Source organism: Pelobates fuscus, chromosome 2 (assembly GCF_036172605.1).
Source record: "Pelobates fuscus isolate aPelFus1 chromosome 2, aPelFus1.pri, whole genome shotgun sequence".
Classification (NCBI taxonomy): domain Eukaryota; kingdom Metazoa; phylum Chordata; class Amphibia; order Anura; family Pelobatidae; genus Pelobates; species Pelobates fuscus.
Window position 1 is genome coordinate 16,166,165 of NC_086318.1, and position 20,548 is coordinate 16,186,712.

The window sequence follows — 20,548 nt, forward strand, 5'->3', positions numbered from 1 at the left end:
GCTTACCATACAGTATTGGGCCAGTGATATTTTAGTGACATACCATTAAACATGCACATCAAATACATCAGGACTCCGGCAATGTACAGCAAAATGTTTACAGAGAGCAAAGTCTGTTAATGGATGGAGAACAGCATTCATTGACCGCTAAAATATATAATAGTAGTAACAGACACAAAACATTAAATAAAGTTTACATTTTAGTGAGAAAATAAGCAGTTCAAAAAGATTATTTCCAGTCAACCCATCCTGTTTAAATATATACAGACAGCATTTACTTTCAACCACATTTTTCTGCACTTTTGCAATAACAGCTTTTTATGCCAATTCACAACTCATGTTCTAAACAAACCAATCCCCAATTGTCAACTTGATCAACCACACCACCAGAAGTAAACCATGAAATAAGTAACTTCAATTTAATAGATCACAAAAACATGAACGCACTTATAGGAGACACAGGCAGAGAGTCATAAACAAGGTCAGTGACAAATATAAAGAAAATGTCCAACAAGGATACAAAGATAAAAACAATTTATAAAACTCTATTCAACGAAGGCTCGACTATATATTTTCCGAGACTATTTCTTTGTCTTCTAGAAACTCAAGAATTTGTGCAGCAGAAGGTCGTTCCTTTGGATCTTCACTGGTGCATACGAGAAACAACTCTATGACTTTTTGATAAGAATCATTAAGTTCCTCCATATTTAATGGAGGTCTGGTCCCCAGTGATTCATAATAGGCATCCTCATCAAAATGATCTTCATCAAATGAATCTGTACAAACATAAGAGATTCCATTAGAAGTATATACATATAAGAGGGGAAGCAGGGGTAGTTCTCTAGCATGTAGAATAGGGGTAGGCAACCTTTGGCCCTCCAGATGTCCTGACACTTTTCCAGCATTATAGTTGTAAGAGCATTTAGAGAGATGTAGTCCACAAAATCTGAAGTGCCGAAGCTCACCTACCCCTGAGATAGAGAATAAGGTTTACATAATAGTGAAGCTTGAAAGGCCCCCCCAATTTCACCAATCTGTTGATTTGCAGACGTGCACAACTTGGCAATAGGTAGGGGCCAAAATTGAATAGGCTAAGCTTCTTCAGGCCGCAGACAGGTTTTAAGCACCTATCACGCACACGGACGTACAGATGCATACACAACACTGACAGACATACAGATGCACAGGTCAAAATATAAACTTTTATAGCCACCCTCTAGTTTTTTACCTTGTAGGTGCTTGAGGGTGGCTTCCCTTGTCTCCAGGCAGAGGATGATGGCTCTTCTAGCCTGCACCCCATCCTCTCCTACTTTTGCAAATGGAATGTCATAACGGGGATAATTCCCATTTCTGGGCTACCATATGGTCTCAAACGCAAAATAGGCCTAGCAAACCGATCCGGCAAATTTCAATGTGTAAAAACTGAAATGAGCAAGCTCTGTGAGTAAACCTGTAACTTTTCAAACTATCATGAAACCTGTACATGGGTGGCACCATTGTACTCGTGGGACATCACAGCATGCAAATACCGTATTTATTCGAGTATAACGCGCAATTTGTACCGATTTTTAATTTAAAATTAGTGGTGCGCGTTATACTCGAATAAATATTCGAGTGGGTGCTCCGATTATAACTCCCAGGACCGCCGGGCTCATTACAAGCCCGGCGGTCCTGGGGGGGCGGGCAGCAAGCGTTTACTCACCTCCGTGCAGCTCCTCCAGCTTCCCAGTGTAAATCTCACGAGACCCGCGGCCAGCTCTGATGTCAGAGCTGGCCGCGGGTCTCGCGAGATTTACACTGGGAAGCTGGAGGAGCTGCACGGAGGTGAGTAAACGCTTGCTGCTGCCTGCCCCCCCAGGACCGCCGGGCTTGTAATGAGCCCGGCAGTCGGTATTATCGGAGCACTCACTCGAATATTTATTCGAGTATAACAAGCACCCTAATTTTAGATTTAAAAAAAAAAAAAAAAAAAAAAAAAAAAAAAAAAATTCGGTATAAAATTTTATACCGATTTTTAATCGAAAATTAGGGGTGTGCGTTATACTCGAATAAATACAGTAAGTGTTTAATGAAATAAAAGATAATAGTATTATGACATTCACAGTTAAAATGCCATGCAGAACTTGGAAAATAACTACATTTCTTAATTTTTATCTTATTTAAATTGTATTCATATTAAATTAAGCTGCATGTATAAATATTTGATGTTAAATGAAAGCCCTATTTCTCTTGAACAAAATTATATATAATATTTGTAGGTGCACTTAATATGAAATATGTAAATTATGGTTGAACAGCCACTTAGCTCAAATTCTTAGGTTAGTTCAGAACTCTGACTATTTTCTCCATCCTTATGGGAGATAAAACATGTTTTGGAACAGGTCAATACACATCATCTGAAGTGTTAAATGCATTCTATGTTTGAGGTGTTTCACACCAAGCCATCACCTTCATCATCGCCCTCTGGTGGCAAGTTCACATGAGGTATTGACAGAGTCATCATTTCCCAAAGAGTTAGGCCATAAGCAAACACATCAGACTTGTCTGTTATGATCCCATCATCTTCTAAAGCTTCCCTTGGTTTCCAGGACTCTGTGCCAATATAATAGGCGTTTAGGTCACTCACTAAAAATGCAGAAAGAAAATTTAGGTAGGTAGAAAGCATCACATAACTTAGAAGAAGGTACACTAAAATAAAGGGAGAATGTAATAGAAAGCTGGGTGTGCTACACTAACATCACTTACTGGTCATGTTTTCATCCAGGTGTAGAGACACTCCTACATCACAGATTTTAATGGACTCAAAGTCTCCATTAACAACAACATTTGATGACTTGATATCACCGTGAAGTATCTTTTTCTCGTTATGTAGATACTGCAGGACAAAGAAAGGCAGGGAATGTGCAGAATATAATATCTTTAAAAGAGCAAGAGTTAGGAATATGACAACTATGCACAATGAATAAAACTGAACACAAAAAAAAGTTAGAAAATGGTCCAAATGCTGTAAATCAGAAGAGAAAAAAAAGAAAGAAAAATAAAGCATATGTTTACTTTGAACTGGTTTTGCATCCCATTGAATTATTCAATCTCTCCGCCCATCTATATCATCAAAGACTACCCTCACAAGCACAATGTCTTCATTTTTATCTGAGCATCAAAGAATCTTCTTTCTGGAAATGTTTGAATGAAAATAACCATCATGGATCAGTATTGCTCTAAATCACCTGCCTAATATCATGTTTGTGCTGCCAAAACAGCTCTGATGCATTGAGCCATGGACTCCTCAAGACCTCTGAACTTGTCCCGTGGTATCTGGCACCAAGACATTAGCAGCAGATCCTTTAATTCCTGTAAGTTGTGAGGTGGGGCCTCGGATTTGTTTGTTCAGCACATCCCACAGATGCTCCATAATCCAGTACGGGTGCTCATGTCTGCAGTTACACAGCAAACTGTGATGCATTGTGTGTTCTGAACCTTTTCCATCGTGGTCAATTTTTTAAGCAATTTGAGCTACAGTAGCTCTTCTGTGTGATCGAACCAGGTGGGCTAACCTTTGCCTACCACGTGCATCAGTGAGCCTTGGGTGCCAATGACCCCAACACTGGTTCTATGGTTGTCCTTCATTGCACCATTTTTGGTAGGTACTAAGGTGAAAAGAGACTTGCGTCCATCAATTTCAGCCTTCCTCACATTAGTTTTTTTGCTGTTGATCCAAAAGAAGGCAAAAAATAAATAAATCCCAGTTTGAAGCACTTGCAACAAACTAGGAAAAAAAAAATCCTTCTTGACCCCAGAATGGCAGTCATATTAATCCTTGGATCAAGCAGCTATTACCCTACATTGAAAAATTATATCCTTGAATATTCTGTTTTTGCAAGTATGCATCTAGTTGCTGTTTGAACATCTTTATGGACTCTGATAAAACCACTTATTCAGACAGAGAATTCCACATCCTTATTGTTCTTACAGAAAAAAAAAAAAAAAGAAAAAAAAAAAACACACAAGACCTCATGTCCTATGTAAAGTCCGGTTTGTATTGGCCCCAAATATATTTGTATAATGTTATCATATCCCCTCTCAGGCGACTTTTTTTTCTAAACTAAAGAGGTTTAAATTTGTTAACCTTTCTTCACAGCGGATATGTTCCATTCCTTTTATTAATTTTGTAGCCCGCCTCTGCACTTTTTCTAGTGCCATAATATCCTTCTTTAGAACATGTGCCCAAAATTGCACAGCATATTCAATGTGGTCTTACCAGTGATTTAAAAAGAGGCAAAATGATACTCATCCCGAGAGTGAATGCCCTTTTTCATGCATGACAATACCTTACTGGCCTTAGCCACTGCGGATTGACATTGCACAGTGTTGCATAGTTTGTAGTCCATAACAATTCTCGAATTTGCTTCTATTAAGGGTATACATTGCTTGTGCATTCTTTACGCCAAAGTGCATAACTTCGCATCAACATTAAATTTCATCTGCCATTTGAGTGCCTAGTCCCCCAGTCTATCTAAATCCCTCTGCAGCAAGGGAATATCTTGCTCACATAATATTACTTTACAGAGTTGTGTGTCATCTGCAAACACTGAAACATGACTTTCAATGCTTTTTTTCCCCAAGATCATTTATAAATATGTTAAATAAAAGGGGTCCCAGAACAGACCCCTGAGGGACACCACTTGCCACCTCTGTCCAGCTTAAAATTTACCATTAATGACAACTCTTTGTACTCAGTTTTTAAGCCAATGTTCTACCCAAGAACAAGCATTTTCATCTAGACCGATTTCTTTGAGTTTGAACACTAATCTATTGTGTGGAACTGTATCAAATGCCTTGGCAAAATCCAAATAGATCACATCCACTGCAACACCCTGATCTATACTTCTACTTACTTCTTCATAAAATGCAATCAAGTTAGTTTGACATGACCTGTGCTTCATATAACCATGCGGATTTTTGCTGATAACCAAAACAAGACGTGTCATTTTGGAGATAACCTGATCCAGTCGTCTAGCCATGACTTTGTCAAAATCACTTGCCCATTTTTCCTGCTTTCAACATGAGATTCAAGAACTGCATTGTTCACTTATGCCCAATATATCCCACCCCATGAAAAAAAAAATAAAAAAAAATATATATATATATATATATATATATATATATATATATATATATATATATATATATATATATATATATTATATATGTATATAGAAGGCTGGGCGTGTAGTTATGGGAGGGGCTTGATTTCCCTTCTTAAGGACGCCAGACCGCTCCCCATTATAGTTCAGTCTGGCAGTTTGCCCCTCCCACCACTCTTTTCTCATATCTTTATCTAGGGTGGGCCCTCTTTTTATTACAGGCCCACCGCATCCGACTTTTTCATATTACTATAGGTCTCATATAGGGACCTTACATACCTACTTCTAATATGCTCATTACGGCTTTTGATGCCACGGCCATCGAGAATAGTGTGTGTGTGTGTGTGTGTGTGTGTGTGTGTATATATATATATATATATATATATATATATAAAATAGTGAGCATTACCTTCAGACCTCTTGCCATGTTTAGCGCAACTTTAAGAATAATTTCAGCAGGAAAAGGGCCTAGGTGTTTCTCATTCCTTTCCTCTATAAGGTCATTCAGTGACTTTTCCCCACCGTATTCCATCGCTAAACAGAGGATGCCATCCTTTGATTTAGTAAATGCACGATAACCTGAGGAAAACAGGTAAACAAGATCAAATTTATCTCATGGCGAGAAATAACCAATAATGCTTAACTTGAAGGGAAACGATCTGAACTTCCCAGATAGGAGAATAAAAGATTTGTAAGCAATCTAAAACCTGATCAGGAAAAGTTCACATATGATTAATAGTTTGTAGTCTATAACAATTCCCAAGTCCTTTTTGTCTGTTATCCCGAATTTGCTTCCATTAAGGGTATACATTGCTTTTGCATTCTTTATGCCGAAGTGCATAACTTCATATCAACATTAAATTTCATCTGCCATTTGAGTGTCCAGTCCATCTAAATCCCTCTGCAGCAAGGTAATATCTTGCTCACATAATATTACTATTAAAATATGTGGCTCACATAATATTGATATAAAAAAAAAAAAAAAACTATGACCATTTGCAAACTCACATATAACCAGCTATAAATTATGGTCAAATTGATCAGTGAAGATATATCAACTACAAAGATTACAGCCCAAAATCTAGAGTGAATTTTCATTAGACGATCTAGCTCCTCCCCACATTCGAGCACACCAAGGTGAAGTCTTATGCACCGAAACGCGCAAAGGGTTTACTTGGCACTTGATTCACCAATGCACTCACTGGGTGTTTAGCCCACCTTTTCTCTTTTTGATTTGTCTGTGTGGGTTAAATGAAACGGAGGGCATGGATCTAGCAAGATAACACATTAGCCTAAAACACCCATGAAGGTGTTAGGATTAGGGATTAGGAGTAAAGTCTTTCAGTATCTATGAGATTGATTCTCTCTGCATGAGTGTTTTCTCCTCTTTGCTTCCCCATTATATTAACCAAAGAGATTTTCATTGTCCATTGGTAAAGTAAGTAGGGGCAATCACTGCACTTATTTAACCTGAACTGCTACCCAATATGACCTAATTTATTATTATTTTTTCCATATTCAGGCCTTAACTACCTGACCCTCCTGTTTTTGCATCTATAGTTGTTTTAAGATATAGCTGCCTAGCTCACTGTTTAGTGAACTTCCTCCCAGTAATTCATCCTGTTATTTGACCTCAGCAGTAACTATAGGGGATTCTCTCCCATTTCATTAAGCTGCCTTTTGAGATCAATATACAAGGTTGGGATTGTTTTTTGCTATATATACACACACACACACACACACACACACACACACACACCGCAACTACTCTGACTCCCCAGCTTTACCTCAATTTGTATCACATTGTTATTAATTTAATTAATAAAGTATTTATATATATGTTCCTTTTTGTATAATCTTGCTGCCGTTTGTAGGTTTATTTACCACACCAGACTTATCCCTATGTAAGCAATTTAGCTAACAATATATTTCTTTCCTTTTTACTTTAATATACCAGTATAGAGTTTCTCCCCCTTGCTTCAGAGTATACTCTCCTTCTGTTTACGACATTATTAAACCAAAATGTTAATATAAAAAAAGTTTGGAGTAACCCTTTAACGTACCTACAATATTGGGGTGTTTCAGAGTCTTCAAAATTTTTGCTTCTTCATTTAGTCTCTGTTCATACAGATTCTTGCTCGACTTGTCACACTGCTTACTAATCTTCTTTACAGCCCAGGGGGAATGAGAAAGACCCTTTGGAGACCTTGGTATTAAAGCACAATGAGGTTTCTGTATATCGGTTATATTATAAAACTACTCCAATCAACCAAAAAGTGCAAATATATCTACCTATTCAAATAATTAATTACTTATTTACTAAAAGCTTTGCTTCCAGATTTTAGGAGGATATAACACCCAATAAGCAAATGAAACAGCCGCTTCAATAATATATGAATAAACAAAGAAGAAGGATTCAGTTAAACTGTCCATAAGCACACAGACTGATATTTACTAAATTTAATTTCAAATTGAAGGCCAGAGTAGTTGTTGAGCTGAAACAATAGTTTACTTTTTCCAGTTAAGCTATTTTGTCCCTTAATGTGAAATTCCCTTTGAATTCTGAAATTAGTAATTAATCCTAAGAGTTTTAACAATTTACTGACATACTTTTTAAAAAGTTTATAAAACAATATAGGATATAAATTTATCAGAATACAAATACAATGCCAAACTGCTCCTTTGAGCCAATGAATTACTTGTACACAGTCGGAAAAACTATTCGCTATCATTGCTGCAGAAGGTGGAACTGCAACTTTAGTAATAACACAGAAAAGGGAAAGTACAGGTAAGTATCAAACCATTTGAAAAAGAAGTTGATAAGTGGGACAGCATTAGGGGAGTCTTCGCACCATAACCACCACAACTGTCTAAATGTTTACTTTACTAACCCAAGATTTTATTCTTACCTTTTCATGAGGTACACGCTGACTCCAGTGCCATACCCAAACTTCTGCATAAATGGAGAAGACGGAATTGTAACAGATGGTGAAGGTACACTTCCTCCTGCAAAAACAGAGTTTTAATTGGCTATACATCTTAACGGAACAGCAACATTCAAACATGTATTCCTGACCCTATATAGTGTTAAAATCACTATCTAGCACCCCTGGCTCCCCCTTGGCCTCCTAAATATAGTGAAATCTTACCGTATTTCCAGTCTGATGGCACTGGCTCTACCCTGATTCAACTCCTTGGCAGAAATCACCAGAAGTCATGATCTCAGCCAATCACAATGCTTTCCCATATGGGAGCCAAAGGCCGCACTGACCTGGAAAGCACTTCTAGTAGCAATCTGAGGAGTGGCCACTGGAGGTGTCTCTAGGGAGCAATGCAAACACTTTTTTTCTCTGAAAAGACAGTGCTTAGAACAAAAAGCTTGCAGGGACATAGTATAGCTACCAGAACAAATACATTAAGCTGTAGTTGTTCTGGTGACTATAGTGTCTTTTTAATGCTGCAGTGTTGTCGTCGTCCACTTTGTAAATTAAATGAAAAAAAAACGACTAAATGTACACCAAGACCGTCTTCAAAAAATTGAAGGTATTAAGGAGGAATACATTCTATAGGTGTTTTTGGTCAAATTTAAACATTGCCATTTCTTAGAAATGATGTTTCACACTGTTTGGGAAAAGAAAACCGCATCTATGTACCAAAAACGCTACATTAAAATGTAGTGGTTTTGGTGTTTGAAGTGTCTTTTTTAGGAGCCGTAGAGATGATACAACAATAGACTGGAGATGGTCTTAGAGTGCTTTTCAATTCTAATCTTGCCATATTTAGAACTCGAACACAGCTATCCTTAAAACTATTACTAGCAGAACGGCTGCCTATCACTTGTTTACAGAAGATCAGGTGGTGCTGGGTGCTCTTTTTTTCTTTCCCCCACCCTCCACACATGATCCTATGCCCAAAACAATTCCAGGAAAATAGGGTTATCGGACGGTCTCTCTTTACGGAGTACAAAAGTACATAAATCACATACGTTTTTAAAGGGCCCATAATCCTGGGCGTGGCGAGGTTCTGTCCACCACAAAGATGTCATATTCCGGCCCCGGTCTCACAAAGGGGCGCACAGGGATAAGGGAGCAGAGCCATCACAGCTCCCTCGCTGCCCGGTAGCAATATGCGCAAATAGCCACCTGTCTCCACGCCCCACGGCTCCATAACCCCCCCCCCCCTCCCCCACTTGCCACCCGCCTCCAAAATTTACTAGCCGGCCTCATGCCTGCCGGGCTCACAAATCCCAAGCGCCAAGGCAAAATTCCTAGGAGCCATGAATTTGTCAAGCCCTACCTTAGTGTATCCCCCAAAACATACATCACCACTGCAAACAAGCCAGGTGTATAAAAAAAATTACATTTAAAAAAACAAATGGAAGTGTGTAGAGTGTTTCAAAAACACCCAATGAATATTAATGAAAAGCTTATACAATATATTCGTTGGTTTTGAAAATAGCACTCTACACCTTCATTTTATGGTTGTTTTAATTTTAATAACTATCAAGGTTTGTGGACATTTTCTAACTTACCTGAAGACTTTCTTCTGTTCACTTTACATGGAGTCTTAAACCCACTTCCTGCTACCTCCATGTTTGCACTTTGTGGCTCCTGGAAAATAGATAATGAATTATAGCAACAGATCTTGAATTTGAGAAATGTCTATTTACACTACATTCATCTATGTGTCTGTGAGAGGTACGGGGTGTGGGTAGGTGTGCCTGTGAGAGGTACGGGGTGTGGGTAGGTGTGCCTGTGAGAGGTACGGGGTGTGGGTAGGTGTGCCTGTGAGAGGTACGGGGTGTGGGTAGGTGTGCCTGTGAGAGGTACGGGGTGTGGGTAGGTGTGCCTGTGAGAGGTACGGGGAGTGGGTAGGTGTGTCTGTGAGAGGTACGGGGTGTGGGTAGGTGTGTCTGTGAGAGGTACGGGGTGTGGGTAGGTGTGTCTGTGAGAGGTGAGGTGTGCCTGTGAGAGGTACGGGGTGTGGGTAGGTGTGTCTGTGAGAGGTGAGGTGTGCCTGTGAGAGGTACGGGGTGTGGGTAGGTGTGCCTGTGAGAGGTACGGGGTGTGGGTAGGTGTGCCTGTGAGAGGTACGGGGTGTGGGTAGGTGTGCCTGTGAGAGGTACGGGGTGTGGGTAGGTGTGCCTGTGAGAGGTACGGGGTGTGGGTAGGTGTGCCTGTGAGAGGTACGGGGTGTGGGTAGGTGTGCCTGTGAGAGGTACGGGGTGTGGGTAGGTGTGTCTGTGAGAGGTACGGGGTGTGGGTAGGTGTGTCTGTGAGAGGTACGGGGTGTGGGTAGGTGTGTCTGTGAGAGGTACGGGGTGTGGGTAGGTGTGTCTGTGAGAGGTGAGGTGTGTCTGTGAGAGGTACGGGGTGTGGGTAGGTGTGTCTGTGAGAGGTACGGGGTGTGGGTAGGTGTGTCTGTGAGAGGTACGGGGTGTGGGTAGGTGTGTCTGTGAGAGGTGAGGTGTGTCTGTGAGAGGTACGGGGTGTGGGTAGGTGTGTCTGTGAGAGGTGAGGTGTGTCTGTGAGAGGTACGGGGTGTGGGTAGGTGTGTCTGTGAGAGGTACGGGGAGTGGGTAGGTGTGTCTGTAAGAGGTACGGGGTGTGGGTAGGTGTGTCTGTGAGAGGTACGGGGTGTGGGTAGGTGTGTCTGTGAGAGGTGAGGTGAGCCTGTGAGGTACGGGGTGTGGGTAGGTGTGTCTGTGAGAGGTGAGGTGTGCCTGTGAGAGGTACGGGGTGTGGGTAGGTGTGCCTGTGAGAGGTACGGGGTGTGGGTAGGTGTGCCTGTGAGAGGTACGGGGTGTGGGTAGGTGTGCCTGTGAGAGGTACGGGGTGTGGGTAGGTGTGCCTGTGAGAGGTACGGGGTGTGGGTAGGTGTGCCTGTGAGAGGTACGGGGTGTGGGTAGGTGTGCCTGTGAGAGGTACGGGGTGTGGGTAGGTGTGCCTGTGAGAGGTACGGGGTGTGGGTAGGTGTGCCTGTGAGAGGTACGGGGTGTGGGTAGGTGTGCCTGTGAGAGGTACGGGGTGTGGGTAGGTGTGTCTGTGAGAGGTACGGGGTGTGGGTAGGTGTGTCTGTGAGAGGTACGGGGTGTGGGTAGGTGTGTCTGTGAGAGGTACGGGGTGTGGGTAGGTGTGTCTGTGAGAGGTGAGGTGTGTCTGTGAGAGGTACGGGGTGTGGGTAGGTGTGTCTGTGAGAGGTACGGGGTGTGGGTAGGTGTGTCTGTGAGAGGTACGGGGTGTGGGTAGGTGTGTCTGTGAGAGGTGAGGTGTGTCTGTGAGAGGTACGGGGTGTGGGTAGGTGTGTCTGTGAGAGGTGAGGTGTGCCTGTGAGAGGTACGGGGTGTGGGTAGGTGTGTCTGTGAGAGGTGAGGTGTGCCTGTGAGAGGTGAGGTGTGCCTGTGAGAGGTACGGGGTGTGGGTAGGTGTGTCTGTGAGAGGTGAGGTGTGCCTGTGAGAGGTGAGGTGTGCCTGTGAGAGGTACGGGGTGTGGGTAGGTGTGCCTGTGAGAGGTACGGGGTGTAGGTAGGTGTGCCTGTGAGAGGTACGGGGTGTGGGTAGGTGTGCCTGTGAGAGGTACGGGGTGTGGGTAGGTGTGCCTGTGAGAGGTACGGGGTGTGGGTAGGTGTGCCTGTGAGAGGTACGGGGTGTGGGTAGGTGTGCCTGTGAGAGGTACGGGGTGTGGGTAGGTGTGCCTGTGAGAGGTACGGGGTGTGGGTAGGTGTGCCTGTGAGAGGTACGGGGTTTCGGTAGGTGTGCCTGTGAGAGGTACGGGTTTCGGTAGGTGTGCCTGTGAGAGGTACGGGGTGTGGGTAGGTGTGCCTGTGAGAGGTACGGGGTGTGGGTAGGTGTGTCTGTGAGAGGTACGGGGTGTGGGTAGGTGTGTCTGTGAGAGGTACGGGGTGTGGGTAGGTGTGTCTGTGAGAGGTACGGGGAGTGGGTAGGTGTGTCTGTGAGAGGTACGGGGTGTGGGGTGTGGGTAGGTGTGTCTGTGAGAGGTACGGGGTGTGGGTAGGTGTGTCTGTGAGAGGTACGGGGTGTGGGTAGGTGTGTCTGTGAGAGGTACGGGGTGTGGGTAGGTGTGTCTGTGAGAGGTGAGGTGTGTCTGTGAGAGGTACGGGGTGTGGGTAGGTGTGTCTGTGAGAGGTGAGGTGTGTCTGTGAGAGGTGAGGTGTGTCTGGGTTGCCAGGGACTCAGTACCCGGTGACACAGCTCGCAGTGAGGGGACCTCTTACTGTGATGTATCGCTGTGTCCCTCCGCCAGTTACCGGCTGCGTTTTCCCCGCGCGCTGTTTTTCAAACGCAGATCACGTGGGAGTCCCTGGCGCACGCGCGCTCTTGTTTGCGCGTGCCGTGAGCAGATCACATAGTAGTCGGGTACGCGCTTTCTATCTGAGCCTGATGAGTCTCCTCATATTACGTCATCTTCTTAATGGACTTCACTACACCAGGCTGGTGGGCAGGGAGGAGGATGTGCTGTAAGGAGGAGTGATTATATGTCATGAGCTAAACATAGCAATATCTAACACCACATCAATCAGCACAGTCTGACCTCATTATGTTATTATAATAAACTACCAGTAACCAAAACTACCTCAATCAACACAGTCTGACCTCATTATGTTATTATAATAAACTACCAGTAACCAAAACTACCTCAATCAGCACAGTCTTACCTCATTATATTATTATAATAAACTACCAGTTACCAAAACTACATCAATTAGCACAGTCTTACCTCATTATATTATTATAATAAACTACCAATTACCAAAACTACCTGAATCAGCACAGTCTTACCTCATTATATTATTATAATAAACTACCAATAACCAAAACTACCTCAATAAGCACAGTCTTACCTCATTATATTATTATAATAAACTACCAATTACCAAAACTACCTCAATCAGCACAGTCTTACCTCATTATATTATTATAATAAACTACCAATAACCAAAACTACATCAATTAGCACAGTCTTACCTCATTATATTATTATAATAAACTACCAATTACCAAAACTACCTCAATCAGCACAGTCTTACCTCATTATATTATTATAATAAACTACCAGTTACCAAAACTACATCAATCAGCACAGTCTTACCTCATTATATTATTATAATAAACTACCAATTACCAGAACTACCTCAATCAGCACAGTCTTACCTCATTATATTATTATAATAAACTACTGGTTACCAAAACTACCTGAATCAGCACATTCTTACCTCATTATATTATTATAATAAACTACCAATAACCAAAACTACCTCAATAAGCACAGTATTACCTCATTATATTATTATAATAAACTACCAGTAACCAAAACTACCTGAATCAGCACAGTCTTACCTCATTATATTATTATAACTACCTCATAACAAAACTACATCAATCAGCACAGTCTTACCTCATTATATTATTATAACTACCTCATAACAAAACTACCTGAATCAGCACAGTCTGACCTCATTATATTATTATAATAAACTACCAGTTACCAAAACTACCTGAATCTGCACAGTCTTACCTCATTATATTATAATAAACTACCAGTTACCAAAACTACATCAATTAGCACAGTCTTACCTCATTATATTATTATAATAAACTACCAATTACCAGAACTACCTCAATCAGCACAGTCTTACCTCATTATATTATTATAATAAACTACCGGTTACCAAAACTACCTCAATCAGCACAGTCTTACCTCATTATATTATAATAAACTACCAGTTACCAAAACTACATCAATTAGCACAGTCTTACCTCATTATATTATTATAATAAACTACCAATTACCAGAACTACCTCAATCAGCACAGTCTTACCTCATTATATTATTATAATAAACTACCAGTTACCAAAACTACATCAATCAGCACAGTCTTACCTCATTATATTATTATAATAAACTACCAATTACCAGAACTACCTCAATCAGCACAGTCTTACCTCATTATATTATTATAATAAACTACTGGTTACCAAAACTACCTGAATCAGCACAGTCTTACCTCATTATATTATTATAATAACTACCTCATAACAAAACTACCTCAATCAGCACAGTCTTACCTCATTATATTATAATAAACTACCAGTTACCAAAACTACATCAATTAGCACAGTCTTACCTCATTATATTATTATAATAAACTACCAATTACCAGAACTACCTCAATCAGCACAGTCTTACCTCATTATATTATTATAATAAACTACCAGTTACCAAAACTACATCAATCAGCACAGTCTTACCTCATTATATTATTATAATAAACTACCAATTACCAGAACTACCTCAATCAGCACAGTCTTACCTCATTATATTATTATAATAAACTACTGGTTACCAAAACTACCTGAATCTGCACCGTATTACCTCATTATATTATTATAATAAACTACCAATAACCAAAACTACCTCAATAAGCACAGTATTACCTCATTATATTATTATAATAAACTACCAGTTACCAAAACTACCTGAATCTGCACAGTCTTACCTCATTATATTATAATAAACTACCAGTTACCAAAACTACATCAATTAGCACAGTCTTACCTCATTATATTATTATAATAAACTACCAATTACCAGAACTACCTCAATCATCACAGTCTTACCTCATTATATTATTATAATAAACTACCAATTACCAGAACTACCTCAATCAGCACAGTCTTACCTCATTATATTATTATAATAAACTACCAATAACCAAAACTACCTCAATAAGCACAGTCTTACCTCATTATATTATTATAATAAACTACCAGTTACCAAAACTAACTCAATTAGCACTGTCTTACCTAATAATATAAATATCATAAACTACCAATTACCAAAACTACATCAATCAGCACAGTCATCCTCATTATATTATTATAATAAACTACCAGTAACCAAAACTACCTGAATCTGCACAGTATTACCTCATTATATTATTATAATAAACTACCGGTTACCAAAACTACCTGAATCAGCACAGTCTGACCTCATTATATTATTATAATAACTACCTCATAACAAAACTACCTCAATCAGCACAGTCTTACCTCATTATATTATTATAATAAACTAACAGTTACCAAAACTATCTGAATCTGCACAGTCTGACCTCATTATATTATTATAATAAACTACCGGTTACCAAAACTACCTGAATCAGCACAGTCTTACCTCATTATATTATTATAATGAACTACCAATTACCAAAACTACCTGAATCAGCACAGTCTTACCTTGTTGTGTTGGCTGAGTGACCCTATTTGTGGCTATTGGGACTTTAGACAATGGTTCTTCGAACTCCTGAACAGTCGAAGTGGCCGCCATTCGACATTGGAAAACGTGGTGGCGACCATCTTGTTCGCATGCACTTAAACCGCGAATAGACTTCAGGGGGACTTTGCCGCGAATGCCCTGGAATACAATTTCACATCAACAGACTGCTGCATACCCATCGTATTTAAAAAGTCCCCAGATTCAATTGCCTATTTCCTTCAACATACATAGAAGAAGAAAACAAACACATTCCCCCAATTTTCCTGCGCAAAGATGTAATCATGGCAGTTTCTGTAGTGTAGTGGTTATCACGTTCGCCTCACATAAGAAAGGTCTTAGGTTTGAAACCTGGCAGAAACATTATTTAATTTTTGCTAAATCTGCTGACGTTAGAAGTCTTCTGAATTGGAAATGCACCTGCTTGACTATGAATCCAAAAATCACGTATACTCGGCAAGACGTAAGCGATCTGTTAGCTGAATAAAGTGGTTTCCAAATACCTGAAGCTAATGTTGTCTGAGAAAAAGCTGAATTGCACTCATTAAATCAGCATGCGCCATGTGCAAGTGTTGTGGAATTATTAGGCCCCATAAATTTGTCTTAGGCCTCATAATTCAAGTCTTATAAGAATGCTTTGTTAGTAGAAATTGTGCGTCAGCAGAAATGTTAGGTTCCTGTTGAGTGAAACATTGTAGCAGCTAGCTTACATGTTAGTCTTAATAAAATGTGAAGTTACTAAAAGCCTTGAGAACTAACCTTGAAACTAACAGTGCCAACTACTCTAAATGGCTGCCGAAGCACCCCTCCCATCGAGTGAGCACCGCATGGTAACAAGATGGCGCCTGCATCTTGTGCCCACTCCCGTGTCAAGGATGTCAACACCTCTTGATGGGAGGGCATTTAACTAACCACTTAACACCTAAACCAATTAATAATGTTTACTTGTTAGAGAGAAGAGAGGAATACTATGGAGCGGGTCAAATCCACACCTAGATTCCTGAGGGGTTACAGAGATATCAAGGGGCATGAACCCCAAACACTAGGAGAGAGAAAAGACTAAAGTGGAACAGTAACACAACTACAGCTGAAACAGTAGGGTGTCTATTCCACTAGATGATATCTCTAAATATAAAGTAAAAATAATTGTGGGATATACCCTTTATTAAGCCGCTTGCGGACAAAACAGACACACAGTGATGGTGAAGCACTCGTGTAAACTAGAAGTGAATTAAAAACTGGGTGGATGCGATATTGGATATTGCCCAGTAGCAGTAAAGTTAGTAGAGAGGGATATCTGAGATATAGTATTGAGTAGATGCGGTATACAGTATGATCTATATTCAATCAGATATTTATAACCCCCTCACCCTTACATGCACGTAGGGTTTAGTAGATATCCTGGCTTTTTAAACTTAGAATGACAGTTCCTATTTTTAGACTCTGTTTAGAGATACATATAATTGAGAACGGACACACAGAATCTCTGTGTGGACGTGTCCGTCCAGAAATGCTACTCTAAGTATACAACAGTATGGTAGTGCGTACGGAACTGTTCAGTCAATGGGGACAGGAGTCAGAATCCATTAGTTTATATATATCTCTAATGGGTACAAAATAGGAGCCTTGGTATCGAATTTAGTCAGGTTTAGAGTATCTCAGAGGCAGACTTCATGTTTTGTCTAGTAGCCTCCGGATGGTAGAGGAGTAACCTAGTCCCCACTAGCCTTTATAGTTGTTTAGATCGAAACACAGTTTGTGAACCCTGCTGAGCAGCTGATGCTACAGGGTATGCCTGGACAACTTATATGAAGCACATCTATATACAGTCTCCCCCAAGGAGGTCAGCGATAGCATTGGCAATTAAAGTATATATACATATGTACAACGGTGGAAGGTATGTAACACAGCCGGTCCAGTGTTTATATACACTTAGTTAAACTGCTGCTTCGAGGCAGCCTGCCGCTAAATTGTGCAAGTAAGTATTCCAGCTAGCTATGATATCCTCACCCTCCGGTCTGACTCATGAGTATATTTGATTTAAATAGACTGCTGCTTCGAGGCAGCCTAGCGTTAGATAAACCCCACTGTCTGACTGACTAAGGAGGTATAGACTGCCTCAAAGGTCGTCTAATTATATATATAAAGGCATAAACTGCAAAGCCCCCTAGTACAATGCACTGCCAGGACTGGATATTGCTGTTGCTGATTGAGAGATTGCTTATCACTCTGGTCGAAGCCCAGTCACCCAGTCCAAAACATTAGCAGACTTCCCCCATTATTAAGTTAGCCAAATGCATCCCCCAGTATTAAAAACAAAATACGGCAAAACGCTCATTTTTTGCGTTTTGCCGTATTTTGTTTTTAATACTGGGGGATGCATTTGGCTAACTTAATAATGGGGGAAGTCTGCTAATGTTTTGGACTGGGTGACTGGGCTTCGACCAGAGTGATAAGCAATCTCTCAATCAGCAACAGCAATATCCAGTCCTGGCAGTGCATTGTACTAGGGGGCTTTGCAGTTTATGCCTTTATATATATAATAAGACGACCTTTGAGGCAGTCTATACCTCCTTAGTCAGTCAGACAGTGGGGTTTATCTAACGCTAGGCTGCCTCGAAGCAGCAGTCTATTTAAATCAAATATACTCATGAGTCAGACCGGAGGGTGAGGATATCATAGCTAGCTGGAATACTTACTTGCACAATTTAGCGGCAGGCTGCCTCGAAGCAGCAGTTTAACTAAGTGTATATAAACACTGGACCGGCTGTGTTACATACCTTCCACCATTGTACATATGTATATATACTTTAATTGCCAATGCTATCGCTGACCTCCTTGGGGGAGACTGTATATAGATGTGCTTCATATAAGTTGTCCAGGCATACCCTGTAGCATCAGCTGCTCAGCAGGGTTCACAAACTGTGTTTCGATCTAAACAACTATAAAGGCTAGTGGGGACTAGGTTACTCCTCTACCATCCGGAGGCTACTAGACAAAACATGAAGTCTGCCTCTGAGATACTCTAAACCTGACTAAATTCGATACCAAGGCTCCTATTTTGTACCCATTAGAGATATATATAAACTAATGGATTCTGACTCCTGTCCCCATTGACTGAACAGTTCCGTACGCACTACCATACTGTTGTATACTTAGAGTAGCATTTCTGGACGGACACGTCCACACAGAGATTCTGTGTGTCCGTTCTCAATTATATGTATCTCTAAACAGAGTCTAAAAATAGGAACTGTCATTCTAAGTTTAAAAAGCCAGGATATCTACTAAACCCTACGTGCATGTAAGGGTGAGGGGGTTATAAATATCTGATTGAATATAGATCATACTGTATACCGCATCTACTCAATACTATATCTCAGATATCCCTCTCTACTAACTTTACTGCTACTGGGCAATATCCAATATCGCATCCACCCAGTTTTTAATTCACTTCTAGTTTACACGAGTGCTTCACCATCACTGTGTGTCTGTTTTGTCCGCAAGCGGCTTAATAAAGGGTATATCCCACAATTATTTTTACTTTATATTTAGAGATATCATCTAGTGGAATAGACACCCTACTGTTTCAGCTGTAGTTGTGTTACTGTTCCACTTTAATGTTTACTTGTTGTTATCTTGAATTCTGTAGTGATGTAATAATGCCTTTATAAGGGTCTGCGCACCCATTTTCTGTGCTCTTGCCATTAAATTTCCTGAAGTTCTTTCATTAACCTGAACCTCGTGTCTCAGTGTGAATTTACTTCTGCGTGCACGCAACTTTATTATTTCTAATTTGGACAGGAACAGATAGTCATTCAAACTTATTGGTTTGCATAAAAGAATCCACTAGAATTTGGCGCCCAATTTGGCGCCATCTTGTTACCATGCGGTGCTCACTCGATGGGAGGGGTGCTTCGGCAGCCATTTTGAGTAGTTGGCACTGTTAGTTTCAAGGTTAGTTCTCAAGGCTTTTAGTAACTTCACATTTTATTAAGACTAACATGTAAGCTAGCTGCTACAATGTTTCACTCAACAGGAACCTAACATTTCTGCTGACGCACAATTTCTACTAACAAAGCATTATTATAAGACTTGAATTATGAGGCCTAAGACAAATTTATGGGGCCTAATAATTCCACAACACATTGAGCATGAGTTTTGCTTTTGTCGACGGTGATTTTTGCACAAAACCCTTCTCCCATTGTAGGGAATATGACAAAAAGAACAAGTGCACTTGAAATTTGCAAAGAGACTTCGAAAAGCCGCATTCTAACAAAAAGGAATCCAAAAGGAAACAAAAGCAATGTTTCTGCCCGGTTTCGAACCAGGGACCTTTCGCGTGTTAGGCGAACGTGATAACCAATACACTACAGAAACTACAGCTGTGCACATCTCTGTTGAGACTGGAGTAGCATGCGCCATGTGCAAGCACTGAATGCAAGACAGAAAATGCTGTCTTGCATTCGGTACTTTCACATGGCGCATGCTGATTTAATGAGTGCAATTCAGCTTTTTCTCAGACAACATTAGCTTCAGGTTTTTGGAAACCACTTTATTCAGCTAACAGATCGCTTACGTCTTGCCGAGTATACGTGATTTTTGGATTCATAGTCAAGCAGGTGCATTTCCAATTCAAAAGACTTCTAACGTCAGCAGATTTAGCAAAAATTAAACAATGTTTCTGCCAGGTTTCGAAGCTGGGACCTTACGCGTGTGAGGCGAATGTGATAACCACTACACTACAGAAACTGCCACAATGCCAACTTTGCGCAGGAAAATTGGCGGAATGTGTTTGCTGCATACCCATCGTATTTAAAAAGTCCCCAGATTCAAATGCCTATTTCCTTCAACATACATAGAAGAAGAAAACAGTCTGTTGATGTGAAATTGTATTCCAGGGCATTCGCGGCAAAGTCCCCCTGAAGTCTATTCGCGGTTTAAGTGCATGCGAACAAGATGGTCGCCACCACGTTTTCCAATGTCGAATGGCGGCCACTTCGACTGTTCAGGAGTTCGAAGAACCATTGTCTAAAGTCCCAATAGCCACAAATAGGGTCACTCAGCCAACACAACAAGGTAAGACTGTGCTGATTCAGGTAGTTTTGGTAATT

General features: G+C 40.8%; 1 protein-coding gene and 1 non-coding gene across 4 annotated transcripts; both read right to left on the reverse strand.

The window, feature by feature from the left end:
• Positions 1–305: 305 nt before the first annotated feature.
• Positions 306–12,446, reverse strand: LOC134585386 (lymphokine-activated killer T-cell-originated protein kinase-like). 3 transcript variants are annotated; one of them, XM_063440792.1, is made up of 8 exons: positions 12,379–12,446; positions 9,676–9,754; positions 8,054–8,150; positions 7,208–7,350; positions 5,554–5,723; positions 2,746–2,875; positions 2,449–2,625; positions 306–776 (listed from the first exon to the last, which is right to left on the reverse strand). In XM_063440792.1, the coding sequence occupies exons 2-8, from the start codon at positions 9,734–9,736 to the stop codon at positions 565–567; spliced, it is 990 nt and encodes a 329-aa protein (XP_063296862.1). In that variant the 5' UTR covers positions 9,737–9,754; positions 12,379–12,446; the 3' UTR covers positions 306–564. The 3 variants fall into 3 exon arrangements, with proteins under 3 accessions (XP_063296862.1, XP_063296863.1, XP_063296861.1); XM_063440793.1 differs by having other exon boundaries at positions 12,412–12,421; XM_063440791.1 differs by lacking the exon at positions 12,379–12,446 and adding an exon at positions 12,344–12,359.
• A 7,295-nt stretch (positions 12,447–19,741) lies between these two features.
• On the reverse strand, positions 19,742–19,814 carry TRNAV-AAC (transfer RNA valine (anticodon AAC)). Its single transcript has one exon. It is a non-coding gene; the product is annotated as a tRNA-Val (tRNA).
• Between the last annotated feature and the right edge of the window lie 734 nt (positions 19,815–20,548).

What these genes read in the sequence shown, in the direction of transcription:
- LOC134585386 (XM_063440792.1), bottom strand. Translation starts at nt 9,736, where the DNA reads ATGGAGGTAGCAGGAAGTGGGTTTAAGACTCCATGTAAAGTGAACAGA. An exon ending in AGCGTGTACCTCATGAAAAG is followed by an intron (nt 7,351 to 8,053) that starts GTAAGAATAAAA and finishes TTTAATACCAAG; the next exon opens with GTCTCCAAAGGGTCTTTCTC. An exon ending in ACATGGCAAGAGGTCTGAAG is followed by an intron (nt 2,876 to 5,553) that starts GTAATGCTCACT and finishes TTTGTCCTGCAG; the next exon opens with TATCTACATAACGAGAAAAA.